Source organism: Cnephaeus nilssonii, assembly GCF_951640355.1.
Source record: "Cnephaeus nilssonii genome assembly, chromosome: 7".
NCBI lineage: Eukaryota > Metazoa > Chordata > Mammalia > Chiroptera > Vespertilionidae > Cnephaeus > Cnephaeus nilssonii.
The window spans coordinates 92,644,005-92,659,336 of record NC_137078.1 but is presented as its reverse complement, the minus strand read 5'-3'; the positions used below and the strand labels follow the sequence as shown (position 1 = coordinate 92,659,336).

Sequence of the window (15,332 nt, the reverse complement as noted above, 5' to 3'; positions counted from 1 at the left end):
TCCCCCCTGGCTCTCACATGAAGTTCCAATCCACCCAGGTACCAGGGAAAAACAAGCCAAGCCTTTCGTGCTGACTGAGCCAGGGGCACAGACACTAGGCAACCTGCAGGGGGAGGGAACAAAACCACAGGTTTCCACACCACCCTGGGCCCGGTCAGGAGCGGGGGAGGCCCCGTCTATCATCCTGGGAGGCAGAAAGAGCAGCCCCCACCAAGGCCCCTTCAAGTCACAGACCCGAAGTGGAGAGAGAGCTGGGAGGGTCCCCTAAATGAACCCCCTTGTGAAAAGGTGCAGGACCTAAGGCTCAGAGGGAGCAGCAACTAGCCCGTCACACAGCGCCTGGTGGCAGAGCCAGACCCAGAGTCTGGGCCTCTTGGAAGGCAATCCAGAGAACTCCCCACCGTTTAAAGTGCCGAGGGATTCCGGAGGAATCTCCCAGGGAAAAGCCCCCGGCTTGCAAACTCAGAACAGGATATTTTGGTGGCACTGGGTGGTGACAGAGCAGAGCTGTTTGTTTTGGTTTCCACATCAACGCTTGACAACCTTGTCTGCCGGTACTACAGTTTCTGCAACCACATTCCCCACCCACCCACCCAGTGAGGAGCTCAGAGCTGATTGGGCCGAGGCAAAGCCAAGGCAATCGTGAGCAGGGCCGGCGCCAGGGGACCCGAGGCCAGGGGCTCTGGTTCAGGTGGGTGTTTCCACTGATGGCACGTGTGCTGATGGATGTGAGGTGGTAAACAGGTGGCTTTCTCCATTTACATGTTATTGACCACACAGGTGAATGGATAAACCCAATGTGATCTACCCACACAGGGGAATATTATTCAGCAACATAAAGGAACGTACTACTGATACATGCTATAACATGGACGGACCTCAAGAACATGACCTAAGGGAAAGAAACCAGGCACAAAGGACTGCACCTTGCATGATTCCATTCACATGAAATGTCCAGAAAAGGCAAATCTAGAGAAACAGAAAGCAGGTCGGTGGGAGCCTGGGCTGGGGCTGGAGATTAACTGCGAATGGGCAAGAAGGATCTAATTGGGGTGATGCAAGTGTTCTAAAACTGGATTGTGGTGATGGTTGCACAACTCTGTGGATTTACTAAAAATCATTGAATTTTATGCTTAATATGGGAGCATTGTAGGACCTGAACATTACACCTCAATAAAGCTGTTAAAAATCTCTTACATAAAAAATAATGCAGGTGGTGGTGCCTGGACCTGGCCACAAGTCATGGAGGTGGAACCCGAAACGTTTCCACATTGAACACTGAGCTCCTCATCCAAGGTGCCCTTTGGGAAGCAAGTGGGGTCCCCGAGCTGTGAGTCCCTCCAGCTGGGTCAGGGGAGCCCTGGAGCCTCTCCTGCACAGGCTCCTTCCCCTGCTCGCAGCGTGGGGCTCCATGCTAGACACCCGGGAGGCCCCGAAGCCTCCGGTGGCCAGCAGCCCCGGCAAACACCTGGGTCTCACACCTCAGACTCTGACTTCTCTTACAGACAGGAAATCAGGAGTGGGCTGGGAGCGCAAACTCAGATTTACATATTGCCAAGGCTGGGGAGACCCTTTGAGATCATCTAACCCAGTGGTTTTTGAAAAGTTGATCACATCCTCGCAAAAGAAAATCCTTCTGAGCGACCTGAATATAGAAACAAGTAAAAGCAGAGTGTTACTTGTGTCCATTTGTAGTGCAGGTTCCAATATATAACAGCTCCCGATTCTGAATTCAATCTCCGAGGTTGCTGGGGCTGTTTTGATCTGTTAATATTTAGAATTGGGATCATGGATGACAGTTCCACATTCCGTCTAATTTTATCTCCAGTTCTGGCTGCAGAGTGTCAAGAAAATCCTGACACACAGATTAGTGGCTACAAATGGCAATAGTTTTTAGCAGTTTGCTTTGTAATCTCAAAATACTCTCCAGACAGAGATGGCAGAAGGGACTTTCACTTGAGTCCGACTACTAACAAGTTAGTGCGGAAGTGAGCTTCAATCAGTTAACATTCAGAACTTAAAAGGGAGTGAGCACATTGTTACGACCATTTTAACATCTTAATATACTTTAGATATTAATTTTTATTTAATATTCAAGGAATCCCTAAGGCATCTCTGAGGAAGCCTGGGGCTTACAGTTAGGGAAACTGAGGCCCAAGTAAGAAAGTACACTTGCTTTGGAAAAATCCAACTTGAGCCCTGAATCAACTTCAGGGAAAAAAAAAAAATGAAGAGGAAGAAGAAGAAGGAAGAGAAGGTGCACACACATCCCAGAGGGCGGGAGGAGAGACACCTCACTCCACCTGTCTCCGCAGCACCCATCTCATTCCAGGCCAGCGCCACAGGCTGACATCACACCCCACACCCCGCGTACAACTTAAACAGAGCATTGCTCAATGCCAACCTACCTCCCTTTAACACTGGGCATGGTTTTCTCATCTCCTTAGTAGCCAACTCCAAGAAGCACACACACAATAAAAAACACACAACACAAGCCTGGGGCATGACAACACACTCAACAGTGGCAGACAGAAGGGCCCATCCCTCCGCATTTCACCATCAAGACCAAGTGCCTGTTTGCCTACCCCACCCACCCCCACGAAGCTGCCCACAAGGAGTCGAGAGGTGGCCATGGCCTCCCCACAGCGAGGCACCAGGCCATTCTCAAGCTCTCACGAGAGACAACCAGCCCAGCAGAGTAGCTAGTGTACAGTGGGGTTAAGACTTACCCCCAGAAAGCCAGGCCCCGCATGAGAGAGCCCTGAGACTCCAGGCACCTCTGTCCTGCGAGCTTGACAGAGAGTCTACCATCTTTAATGACATCAACTTGATTATTTTTTTACCTTCCAAAAAGCATCACCACCCTACTCCCCCGCTCACGCAGCTGTGAGTGAAGTTCATGGTTCCATTTCTCTGATGAGCAAGCAGGCTTCCAGGTGGTTCAATAATCTCAGGTGATGGAGCTGATATTTGAAGTCTTCCCAGTAGAGGAAAAGGAGGGAGACCCATGCCCAGCTCCCTGGGCAGACCTCTGTGCTCATGTGACTCAAGGACTCAAGGAGTGGAAGGAAACATCCTCTCAGCACATCCTCTAAATCCAGGAGTTTAGAGCCAAGTTCTCAATTCAGACTTGCCCAGGCTGGGACACCCCCACCCAGGCCTGAGGTGCTACAGACAGACCCCTCTCCCCTCCTCTGAAAGTGGAGCCCACAGTTCTATCAGCCAGGCTGTAGGCAGGAAACAATGCTAGTTTCCCAGCTGGGGCATCTGGGCTGGGTAGAAACGTGCTGGCCAGTCCTGTAGGTAGTCTGCCTGGCACCCTACTCAGAGATGGTGGTCTTGGTCCATTCAATGTCCAGTCTTCCAGTCCAACGTTACCTCCCTCTGTGGGCCTTCAGGGCTGAGTTTGTTGAGGCCCAGTAAACCATGACAATAGGATGGCAGGGGAGAGGAGTAAAGGGAGGTGTTTTTAAAAGCTTGTGGCCCATCTGATGTAGGTCTGGTTACCCAGCCCAGCCAGCTGGATCCCACAGAGCTGGAGCAAGAAGGCAGACCCTAGCCCCAGTGGGTAGACAGAGGTGCAACCATTTGCAAATACACGATCTCATTTAATTCAAGGAACAAAAGGTCAGTGGGTTACTTCAGAGTTTTTTCTTTTCACCCGTGGAAGGTGGGCAGCCCCTCTCCATATTCTTGGGCAAGTACCTAGGCTGGGGGACAGACTGGACAGGAGTACTTAAAATCACTAGTTCAAGTCCTGGGGTCACCACTTACTAGACAAGTCTACTTAGGCAAGTCACTTGCTCTCCATGCCTGAGTTTCCTCATCTATAAAATGGTGATAAGAATACTCTACACTCCGTGTTGCTATGAGAATTAAATGAGATTACTTAAAACACCGAAGGCTATTTTGACACCTACAGAACCATGTGCCTGGTCCAACAAAGGTTTCCAGGTGCCCCCTGCTGTGGTCAGCGCCGCCCCCCATTCCTGGAACTAGATAACGGAGTTTTCCAAGCGCACGTAGGGGCCTCGGAGCCCACCTGCTAGGACCAGCTGGCTGCCCCGGCCCCTCCCGAACGCACACATTCCGCGGCCACAGGGGAGCAGCGAGGCCGCACTCACCTCCGCTTGTACTCGTCGCGCTCGCGCTTCACCTTGGCCAGCACGTTGTAGAGCGCACGGATCTCGGGCGTGATGGTGTCGATCTGCACACCCACGCCGTCGGGGTGCACCCACGACACGCCGGGGCCCTGCACCGTCTCCACGCCGCCGCCGCCCGTGCGCCGCACCTGCGTGTAGCTCCAGATGGTCCCAGGCAAGCGGCCATAGAGCTGCGGGTGAGAGCCGCCGCCGGGGGGCAGACCGCCCAGGGCCACGGCGTTGGCGTTGGTGCCGGCCGCCACGCCGCTGCCGTGCCCGCTGCCGGGCGCGGGTGGCCGTAGCAGATCCGGCCCGGTCTGCACGGCCTGCTCGCGGGTGAATGTCTTGTAGCGCAGCCGCCGCTCGCGTTCGCTCTGCTGCTGCTCCAGCTGCTTTTCCAGCAGCCGGTTGCGCCTCTCCAGCTCGTGCACCTTGGCCAGGAAGCAGCGGAAGCGCACGTTGAGCCCCTTCAAGAGGTGGATGTTAGAGCCCAGGTCATCCCGCAGCGCCGCCGTCACCGGCGATGGCCCTGGCCCGGCCCCGCCGCCGCCCCCGCCAGGGCAACTCCCGCCGCCGCCGCCCGGCGGACAGCCGAAGGCCAAAGCCATCTCCCCGAACAGCAACGAGTTCACCATGCGCCGGCTGCGCAGCTCAGGGCCCCGGGCCCGCGGGTCCAGAGGAGGCTCCAGCTCCGGGCAAGGCTCCCGGCGCGGCCGGGCCAGATTGGGCGCGGGCTCCAGCGCGGCCGGCCGGGCGGGCAGTTCCAGATGAGCTCCAGATGCGGCCTCCGCAGCGACAGAGAGCCGGGACGCCCCCGGATGTGGGCGCGGAGGCAAGGAACAGAACTCAGGCTGCGACGGAGGCCGCGGCGGCTGCGCGATGTAGCGAGGGTTGCGGATACCGGCGCGGGAGCTGTCACAGACGAAGTGGAGTCGCCGCGGCGGCAGCGCGCAGAGGACTCTTAGCCGGCACTGCCCCTCTCTCTGCGGCGGGCCCCGCCCACTGCAGACACAGGCCCCGCCCCTCCATTGCCCCGCCCACCCGCCTCCTGCGGCGCTTCTCCTGTCCGAGGCGGGGCCTCAAGACCCGCAACGCTGGACCACGCCCACCCGCTAGGCCCCGCCCACTCCCGGGCTCCGCCCCTACCTCAGCGCCAATGACCGGCTGTCTGCAGCTCTGGCTCCGCCCAGGTGCCCTGGACCACGCCTCTCCGGCCGGGTCCTGCTGCCACGCGCGGCTCGAATTCTTTGCGAGGAGACACGGACCGCCGAGCTGCATCAGGCTTGCGGTTAGCTGGAGCCGCCGCAGAGCTAGCCCGGCCTCTTAAAGGGACAAGCAGCTTCGGCAGTGCTCGTTTCCCGCTTTAGGTAGCCCTCTCCCCCACGTCCTCTGCCAAGGAGACTCCGCTTCTCTCCCACCCCAATTCCCAGGACCCAAATTCTCACGGGGTACGGAAAACCTCGGCCTGGAAGGGCTGGGGAACCATAGCATCCGAAGGTGCATCTGCACCCCACCTCCACTTCAGCCTGGGCAGCCTAGATCGACCTTCCCAGGATAAGGCCTCTCTGTGCCTGCACGTTCCCCACGCGGTGGACCCAGGCAGGCTCCTCCACCCCTTGCCCCCAGGTTCCTCCTGGGCACTGCAGAACCCTCTAGTCCCCATAGAGGGCCACGCTGATTAAGGGGATACGGAGGAGGGGGGAAGGTAGTCCCAGTGAAGACCATTCGGGAATATGACACCCTCTTGCTCAGCCTGGGCTGCGGTTGCTCCGCCCCGATCGACCACCTCCACACCACCGTACACTCACACGCTGACATGTAGCTGACCCCAGAGGAGGAGGTCCATTTCATTGAGCCACTTAGGGGGCAACGTGGCGGAGGAACCCATCCGGAGGGCGGAGCCAACCCCGAGGATGCGTTCATTCATTCTTTCATTCATTCAAATCTGTTTTCAGATCTACCACCCTAAAGACCAAGCTCTCCAATCTGGTGTTCGCTAGAATCAATTTGCAAACATCTATCATTTTTTAATGGTAATAATAGCTCTCATTATTGAGTGTTTAGTATATGTCAGGAGCCATACTTAGTTATTGCCCCCATTTTACCGAAGTCAGAGACTAGAGAAGCAGCAGCAAGCAGTCCCAAAGCGAATACTCTGTCCTTCCCACTCCACTGGCCTCTTGTCCATTTCCCCATCTGATCCTCACCACAAACCTCGGAGAGGAGGTGACTCCCACCTTTGAATGCCTGTGGGTTGCGCTGCGTGCACTTAGCAAGATATGTGGCATGTTCCAGATTCTTCTGGACACATTTTTTTAAATTGAAATTTAATATTTGTCTTGTTATTAAATTTTGTGTTTGTTTTGTCTCATTGTATATAAGCTTGAGGGCAGGTACCCTGTTTTACAGGGACAATGGCTTGGTGTTCTCAGCAACAAAAGAGACACAAAGGTGACACAAAGGCTTGCTCTAGGGTGAGGTCGAGGCTGTGATGTTTGCTGTTTTGGATTCACTCCTAAGAACAAACCCTCCACATGTTTCCTTCCCTCCCCTCTAGCTTCTTGCTTCCTGCCCAAATAGGCTCACCTATACAGCACAGCCTGAAACTGCCCTGCCGGGAAACCCTTCTGTTTATCCCAGCCCAGTGTGGGCACTGCTCGCTACCTTTTGTTCTCTCATCTCCGGGTGCTTTTCTTGTTTACTTAACCTGAAGAGTCAAAACTCCTTTGCCTTAAAGCAGGAGTCCAAAGACATCCCCGAGGGAGCGGAGATAGAATTCTGAAGGGTTCGTGACTTTGGGATGGACAAGAGTTTGTATCTCCACTTTTCACCAATCTTTAAATGATACTTAGCATTTCCTTTGGTCATGAATGCAGCCAACAGGTAAAAGTCCCTGGATTTTGCCACTAATAAAAATCACAGATATTTTCACATCACACTTGAGTTACTGTAGATATCTCAAAATATAGTTTAAGCTACCACAACTTGGCAATTAAGGTCATATCAGGCTCATCACTAAATCTTACTTAATGGATTAATAAAGAAGCACATGTTATTATATCCCAAAAGTTTTTAAATACTTTATAATTGTATGTTAGCAAAGGACACAAGACATTGGCGGGGGGGGGGGGGGGTGAGGGCATGTGCCGGCGGGGGGGGGGGGGGGGGCGGGTAGGGGAGGCCGGGGGAAGGTCAATGGGGAAAAAAAGGAGACATATGTACTACTATTTGTAATACTTTAAATAATAAAATAAAATTTTAAAAAATCTATAATTTAACTTCAACTAGAAGAGTCTTTAAAATGAGCTGAGGTACAAAAATATTCACGAATCTCTTCTTTCTGATGTGACCTAACATTCAATGAATGTCTCATAATGTGACAGGTATTTTCTATGCATTTTTCCCATATTATTTCATAATAGCCTTGTGAGATGGATGTCATTGTTTCCAGTTCAAGTTTGGAAAAAAAAATAAGAGGTTAAGTCAATTGCCCAAGATCACATTGGAAATAAGAAGTGAGTGTGAGATATTTATTTTGTTTGACTCTAAAATGCATCACATTTTCCCCCACGTAAGACAACCCACCAAATTGGTATCAAAACAGAAAACAAAATAAATAAAAATAAAAAAAGTTATCCTGAGAAGGTGTCCAGAGTCTACACAGGATGCCCAAGGGGCCTGCAGGACAGAGGGGTTAAGAAGCCATACCTGGGGAGTGGTTCCCTGCAGCCTTTTCTACGAAGAATCTGTTCTGCCAACAGAAGTGTCCTGGGGTTGGGGTGTGAAACCCTGGGGTGGGGGGTGGAGGGGGAACAGTGAATACCCAGCCCTGTCCTGGGCACTGAAGAGACTCAGAAATTCCATAATCATTTATTGAGCACAGGCCCTGCCCCAATGCTGGGGAATCAATTGTGAGCAAGGCAAGAACTTAAGGAGCTCCGGGGCAGCTAATGGAGACAGGCAGCCCAAAGGACCATCCTGAGATATGGGAGGGGGTTCAGGGAGGGACACCGACCTGGAAGAGATGGCTGAGCAGAAGCAGGAGATCTGAAGGAAATGGAGGACGTCGAACCCAGGCTAGAAGGGACTTCCACCTGAATTGTAGGAACATGATATGTACAAACCAAATGGCTGGAAAACTGTTCTGAGGCCTCACAGGTGCAAAAGTGAGAGGCTGTGATTCTTGATCTTTGTGGGTAACATGAGCGGGGAGGTTAACCTTATGCCCTCCCGCTACGGTGACCAACTGTCTCCATCTTCCCAAGACCCAGGGGTTTCCCTTGACATTGGACCTTTATTGCTCAAACCCAGAAAGTCCCGGGCAAACCAGGACCAGCTGGTCATCCTACTCCCACCACATAGCTCTGGGGACCTCTGAGGCTAAAAGTCCTGGTCATTAATGTCAGCCCAGACAGAGTCAGAGTGCCGCAAACCCAATGTTCCCATTATAGAGACAGGAGAATTGAGGCCAGAGAGGGCTAGGGATTAGCCCCAGGTTGCCCAAATAATTAGTGGCAAAACTGGGTCTACAATTCTGGTTCCATTCCCTATCCAATGCTCAGGACAGTAAAGTCAGTGGTCCCTTCCCCTCAGCCCTGGACACCTTCATGTCCCCCATCCGTCATCCAAAGAGACGATAGATAGGTAGCTCCTCACAAGGGCTGGGGGTATCCAGCAGACAGGAGGGATGCCAGCCTCCACTCCCTTAGGGGGGCAGCTCCCCTTGGCCCTCAAAACCACAGCGGTGTATCAGACACTCTTCTTGGAAGCAAGAAGAGAGACTATTTTCAGAGATGGGCTTTTGAGACAAAGTTGGCCCAAGGTTTGTATCTCTGTCCCAGCTGTGTGACGGGGCAAGTTACTTCTCATCTCTGAGCCTCCATTTCCTCATCAGTGAAATGGGCATAACTTCACCCACAAGGCCCTTCTTATACCCTCTGTCTCTGTCATGGCCACCTTGCCAGCCTCATCAAATTGCTGGGTACGGAGCAGGCTCTCAATAAACAGTAACTGAGTGAATGAAGGAAGGAAGGATGAATGGATGAATGGATGAATGAATGAATGAATGAATGAGTGGTCAAACAACTTTCATTCTTCCCACCTTACTCTCTCACCGTTTCACCTGGTAACTACCCTCCTCCTTCAGGTCTCAGCATCATGCACAAAACCTTCTCTGCCCTCCCAGCACCCACCAGGTCTGGATTGGGATGCATCCCCTGGACTATGCCAGCACCATGCCTACACACAGCATGACAGACCAGGTATGTTCTCTTGTCATCACTGGCGTTTTCACCTGCATCTCCACCGCACCCCAACCTCAACCCCCAATGCTCACTACACCATGACCTCCATCAGGCAGGGACCTTGAACCAGAACCAAGTCTAGTTCATCGCTGTACTCCTGTGTCCTGGCATGGTGCCTGGCACATAATAGCTTCTCGACAAAGATGAGTTCAGGTAAACAAATGAATGAGCTGTTAGGGTGGGAAATAATCCTGTAAAGTGCATACTAGGTGCTCAATAAGTGTTAGACTTTCATATTTTAATTACACTTCTTTGTCTCACAACTTTTTGAGGAATATTTTACATATCATACAATTCACCCATTTCCATGGTTGTTAGTAAGTTTACCAAGTTATGCAACTATCACTATAAATCCGTTTTAGACTATTTCATCTCTCCCAATAAGATCTCTCGTGCCCATTTACCGTTACTCCCTGTTTCCACCCCTGCCCCAGGCAACCACTCATCTACTGCCTTTTCTGGACATTTCATATAAACGGGATCATACAACATGTGCTCTCTTGTGTCTTGATTCTTTCACTGAGCATAATGTTTTTGAGGCTCACCCATGTCATAGCATCAGTAGGTCATTCCTTTTGATTGACAATCTCTTTTTAAACTTTGATAGTTTGAATTCTTCATTACCTGATTTACTTTTCTACACTCCAGTTCCCGACCTGGAAGTAAGACTAACAAGAATATCCACTTCATCGCGTGGTTGTAAGGGTTAAATGAGTTAATACATGTAAAATCAGCATGTAGTAAACGCTCAATAAATAGCAGCTATTCACACCATTTTTTTAAACCTATTTGCTTATGCAAATATGGACAGTCCATAAATATATAAAGAGGCAGGGGGAAAAAAACCATCTCCAATGGTCCCACACCCAGGGGTCCTCTCTGGCATCTAAGTTTAGTCGGGGAGAATGAACTGCTCTCTCCACTGTGTCCCCCATCCTCACCCGCGGGCTGCAGTTTCTAGAACATTCTCACCAGGTTTCTTCATGGAGAAAGGAAAGAGAGCAGTAAAACATGACGGCACAGAGGAAAGGGAGCGGCTGCAAAGCCCACATGATGCTACAGGTGAAAATTAATCCTTTAAGCCAAGCAGCAGCCTCGTGAGGTGTCCCATCTCTCCTCCCTCAAAACAATAACGATGACAGCACCAGCCAAAAACAACACCAAAGCTGGCCAAAAGGGCAACTCTGGCTCGCCTCGGCGGCGGTGGCACGTTGCTGGGCCTCATCCCTCCTGGGCACCTCCGGGCTTACAAGCGACTTAAGCTGCCTGCTGGCTCGACAATTATGCTGGGCGGGTTTGCCTTCCTCGAAAAGGGCGTAGGTTTCACCGGCATCAGGGCGCCAAAGTGTCCCACTGGCTACCCGACAGCGTTGCTCTTGGTCAACAACAGCCTTGGGGGAGCCCCGGTTGCTTCCAGAACCTTCTCCAGGCTCCTGTGGACCTGTCTTGGGAAGGCCCGTTGGGCAGCACTGTATAATCTGGCTACATGGCCGTGTGGGTACGAGGAGGGGATCCAGAGCCAGGCTCCATTCATTACCTGTGTGGCTGTGGGCAGGTGCCTTAACTGTCCCATGCCTCAGTTTCCCCCTCTGTAAAATGGAAGGTAGTATTTACTGTGAGGATTAAACTAGCCCATGTGTGTAAAAAGCTGAGAGCAGAGCCTGGCATGTATTCGGAGCTGGCTATCATGAGCCAACATTCCCCGAACCTCTAGGATGTGCCAGGCGCCGTTCTAGGTGGTGGTTTGAGCTCCACGTGACAGGGAATCAAGGCCAGGAATTTCAGAGGCCTAACCAGGGCCATGCTGGGTTACCCTAGGGGGAGCCACAAGTTTGGGGGGCTTGCTTTCAGGCCTTATTCCCCAATTCCTGTACGACAAGCATCTGTTGAACATCTCTTTTACCCAGACTCTGTCCCTAAAACTCCACCTGATAAAGGCCCTTCTACAGATGGGGAAAGGGAGGCTCAGCGGGTAAGTGACCTATCCATTTGGAGCTCCGAACCCAACTCTGAACTCCAAGTCCTGTCCCTCCCGCGCTGACTGCAGCTCCTCCTCAACAACTCAGAGGGGGACATTCAGACACAGACCTGAGGAGTGAGCTGTTGGCGTCATTTCTGCCCACCCCTTCCCCAGCAGAAACCCTCAATGAGCGGAAAGAGGCATAGAGAGGCGAGGGGCAAGAGCATCATCAAGGGAGCCCGGCGCCATGAGAAGCAGCGCCATGCACTCCTGCCTCAGGGCCTTTGCACATGCTGGTTCCCCCTCCAGGAGCACTGCTCCCCTTCTCGCTGGCCCGTTTGTACTTACCCTTCAGATCTTAGCTTTGGTCCATGTCTCCTTTTTCATGTGTTGTCTTGTTTTGACTTTGTAATGAGTTACGTTCAGTAAAGTGTATCAGTACTACATGTACGGCTCAACCAATTTCCACATATGCACACCCCGGTGTACTCACCCCCCGGCACTGCCCACACGCTGGAAGGCTCCCCGTGATCCCTTCACTGGCGCCGCCCACAGGCAAGCAGGTTCTGGCGCTTCTCACCACGGGTTCCTGGCCAGCCTCCTGTCGGTGGGCTCATACGGGGTGCTTTTGGCTGCCTTTGCTCAGTCTGACCTGGAGGAGAGCCGCCGTGCAGCTGTGTGTGCAGCATTTGGCTCTTCTGCTTTGCTGTGTGGTATCACACGGTAGGAAGTTATCACAGTTTATTTATTCAATCTCCTGCGGATGGACGCAGGAGCCGTCTCTGGTCTGGGGCTTAAGACTCGATGAACCTTTTCCTGTATATCTTCTGGTGACGATAAGCGCTTGCTGCTCTCGAGCACAAATCCAGGGACAGAGCCACCATGTCCTAGGGGATGTGCATGTTTAGAGTTAGGAGATACGGCCAGTTTCCGAGTCGGCCATCACATTTGCACCCCCTTCAGCAGTGTCTGGAGTTCTGATTGTCCATGTCCTTGCTAATACTGGGTACAGTTAGTACTTTCTATTTTAAGCTTTCGGGGGGGGGGGAGTGAAGGGTAGCACTTGCCCCTAGAAGCCACTCTGCAACCCCCAGACCAGAGTAGGGGCCTCCCGGTCTTGCCCACTATGGATTCGTTTCTCTGCAGCATTTCTACCAACTCACTGTCTCCCTCCTCTCGTGGGGGCGGGGCTCCCGAAGGGAGGGAAGGACGCTCTCTTTGACCCACAGCGCCCTTGGCAAGGAGAAGCCAGACCCTGCCCCCTGCTCGCAGGCCACTCTGCCTCTTCCAGTGCCGCCGGAAGTCCAGCCCCGAGGAGGCGGCCTCTCTCTTTGATGGGCCGTACGATGCTCCTTCCTGGGTGCGTGAGCCTCAGTTTCCCCATGCACAGAATAAGAATGCTACCTCTGCCCCATAGGGTTGTGGTGAGAGCCAGGTGAGATGCAATACACAAAGTCCTTGGAAGGGTGCCGGGCAGAGGGGCGGGCCGCCCTGAGATCACTCCAGCGCCCGCAGCCCTGTCTCAGAAGAGACGACCTCTCCTGCCTCATCCTTCTCATCATCAGAAAGCTTCATAAAGTGCCCGACCGACCACATGAAGCGACACGTCCCTCTCCGCCCCAAGTGATGGGTCCCTGACCTCAACACCCAGCAAGTACTGGGAGCCTTCCCGCTGCTCCCCGCGCGGCATCTGGCTCCTGCCTGGCCTCCCCAGCTCCAGCAGCGCCAACTGCGCTGGTGACGTGCCAGGCATTGCCCTAAGCGTCTCCCTGCATCGTCTCGTTCCATCCCAACCTCGTCCATTTGAGGGAAGGGGCCATCATTCCCCCTTTTCCAGATGGAGAAACTGAGGTTCGAAGGAGCAGCTGGGTGGCGGAGGGGAGGCTCTTTACCCCGCTCCAGGGCCTGGAGATCATAGGTCTGAAACCTGGAGCCGGGTCCTGCGTGGATGCTGCCGTGTCCTCAGGGCGGGGAGGGCCCGGCCACTGCAGGGGGAGACCAGGAGGTGTGGACGGTTGTCAGGAAGGCCCTGGGGGTTCCAGAAACCACAGGCTAGCAGGGTGGGCGGGGCAGGGGAGTCCTGACCCTCTGGGGTACCCCTTGTCTTCCCCATGGGCTGGCTTTGTGAGCGTGGTGAATCCTCCCTCCCCTCCCCTCCGATGTCTGGTTTGCAAACGGCTTTCTCAGGTGGTAGAGAAAGCCCTCGGAGGAGGGCAGGGCAGGTGCCCGTTCCCTGTGGTCCTGTTTCTGCTGAAACAGATGTCCCAGCAACGAGGACATTGCCTGGGAGGCGACTGCTCAGAAAAGGGTGAGTCCAAGGCCCTGTTCGCAGAGGACCGCTCCTCCCAGCACCGTGAAAGGCAGGAATGCACTGAGCTCATCCCAGGCCCGACGACAGGGACGTCTCCCTAATTGTCCTGAACGCAACTTAAGACGACACGTCACAGAAGCCACTGTGTCAGCCCCGGCGACTTCCCGGACGGCTGTTTCGTAACGATAGGGCCTCGCCAGCGAGAAGTTTCCTTGGTCCACAGCCGCCCTGTGCCTTCCGGCCCAACTCAAAACCGACAATAGGAGTCCCCGAGGTGCCCAGCAACAGGGCATTGACCAAATCAGTCATGGCGCATCCATGAGCTGTGACACTCAATCCAGAGGCTAACACACGCCCATGTTTACTGGCACAGGGAGACGCCCACCAGTTACCATGGACGCGAAAAGCATGTGCATTAACGTCCATTTAAAAAGTGCCCGTCTTATGTCTGTAGGGTCGTCTGTGTACACAAGTGGAGAAATATCTGTAAGGACATCCGTGAGGTCAGCAGGTGGTTTTTCCTTTTGTTAAATGCCTTTATGTGTTTTATGAATAATTATGATTGTTACAGAGCTCTGTGCCAGGTACCAAGGTGAGCCCTTTACCAGCAACATCTCATTTAATCCTCGCATCAAGACAAGGTCAGTAAATTCTTTTCTCATTTTACAATGAGGACTTATTACTTTTATAAGGAGAAAAATGGGAAAGCTTTTTCACTTTGGAAATAAAAAACAAACAAACACCCACATCATTTATCGCATTTGGCTGCATACAAGACACTGGACCAAGTGGGAGATCTGAGACACATAGGATGCAGTCCTTGACTTCAAGAAGGTCCCAGCCCCAGGCACCTAACGAACTAGAATCTAGTTTGCATCTGGTAGGTGGACCGAGGGAAGCACTCCGCAGTGTTATGAGAAGACAGAACAACAGACTGGCCTTGGGAACCACAAAACGAGTATGTATTGAGCACCAACTACATGCCTCTGCTCTGAGCGCCTTATCTCATTCCGGGCTCACAGCAGCTCTTGGGGTGGACATGACTTCCATCACTGTACCCTAAGGAAATCCAGGCTCACCAAGGCCCCCAAATTGTCCCAGGGCCACGAAGCTAGGACTAGCGAAGACAGAATTCGAACTTCCATCTCCAAAGCCAATGAATGCTCTCTCCCCCACTCCCAGAATTCCCACCAGCCCCAGGCTAGTGGTCGGGACAAAGCAGCCTTTAGTTCCAACTTGCCTGGTAGGTAACATTTCAATAGCTGGGGAGGCACACAAAGGCAGTTTCCTGTGCAGACCTCAATTTCCTCACCTTGGAATTGGAGGTAATAATACCAGCCTCCTAGGGTTGGTGTGAGGACTGACAGGGAAATCCAACACATTTCCGGCAGAGGCAATAGAGATAATCATGTGTGTACAGCACCTTGAAAACACTCCTGGCCCATGGTGAGCGCTTCGCTAAACAGAAGCTGTCGTGGGCTCTGGAGTCAGGCTGCCTGGGTTTGTGTCTCTTCTCCGCCACTTGCTGTGTGACACTGGGCAAGCTACTTAACTTCTCTGTGCCTCACGTTCTTCACCTGTAAAATGGGAGTTATAGAAAAAGTCCCAACCTTCTA

The 15,332-nt window shown here is 52.9% G+C and overlaps 1 protein-coding gene across 1 annotated transcript in view; it reads right to left on the bottom strand.

The window, feature by feature from the left end:
- IFFO2 (intermediate filament family orphan 2) overlaps positions 1-5,107 on the bottom strand; it is a 43,293-nt gene extending 38,186 nt beyond the window's left edge. The window contains exon 1 of the mRNA XM_079777204.1: positions 4,125-5,107. Within this exon, the coding sequence (XP_079633330.1) occupies positions 4,125-4,777 (653 nt within the window). The 5' untranslated portion in view covers positions 4,778-5,107. The remainder of the gene's footprint in view (positions 1-4,124) is intronic.
- Positions 5,108-15,332: the final 10,225 nt, after the last annotated feature.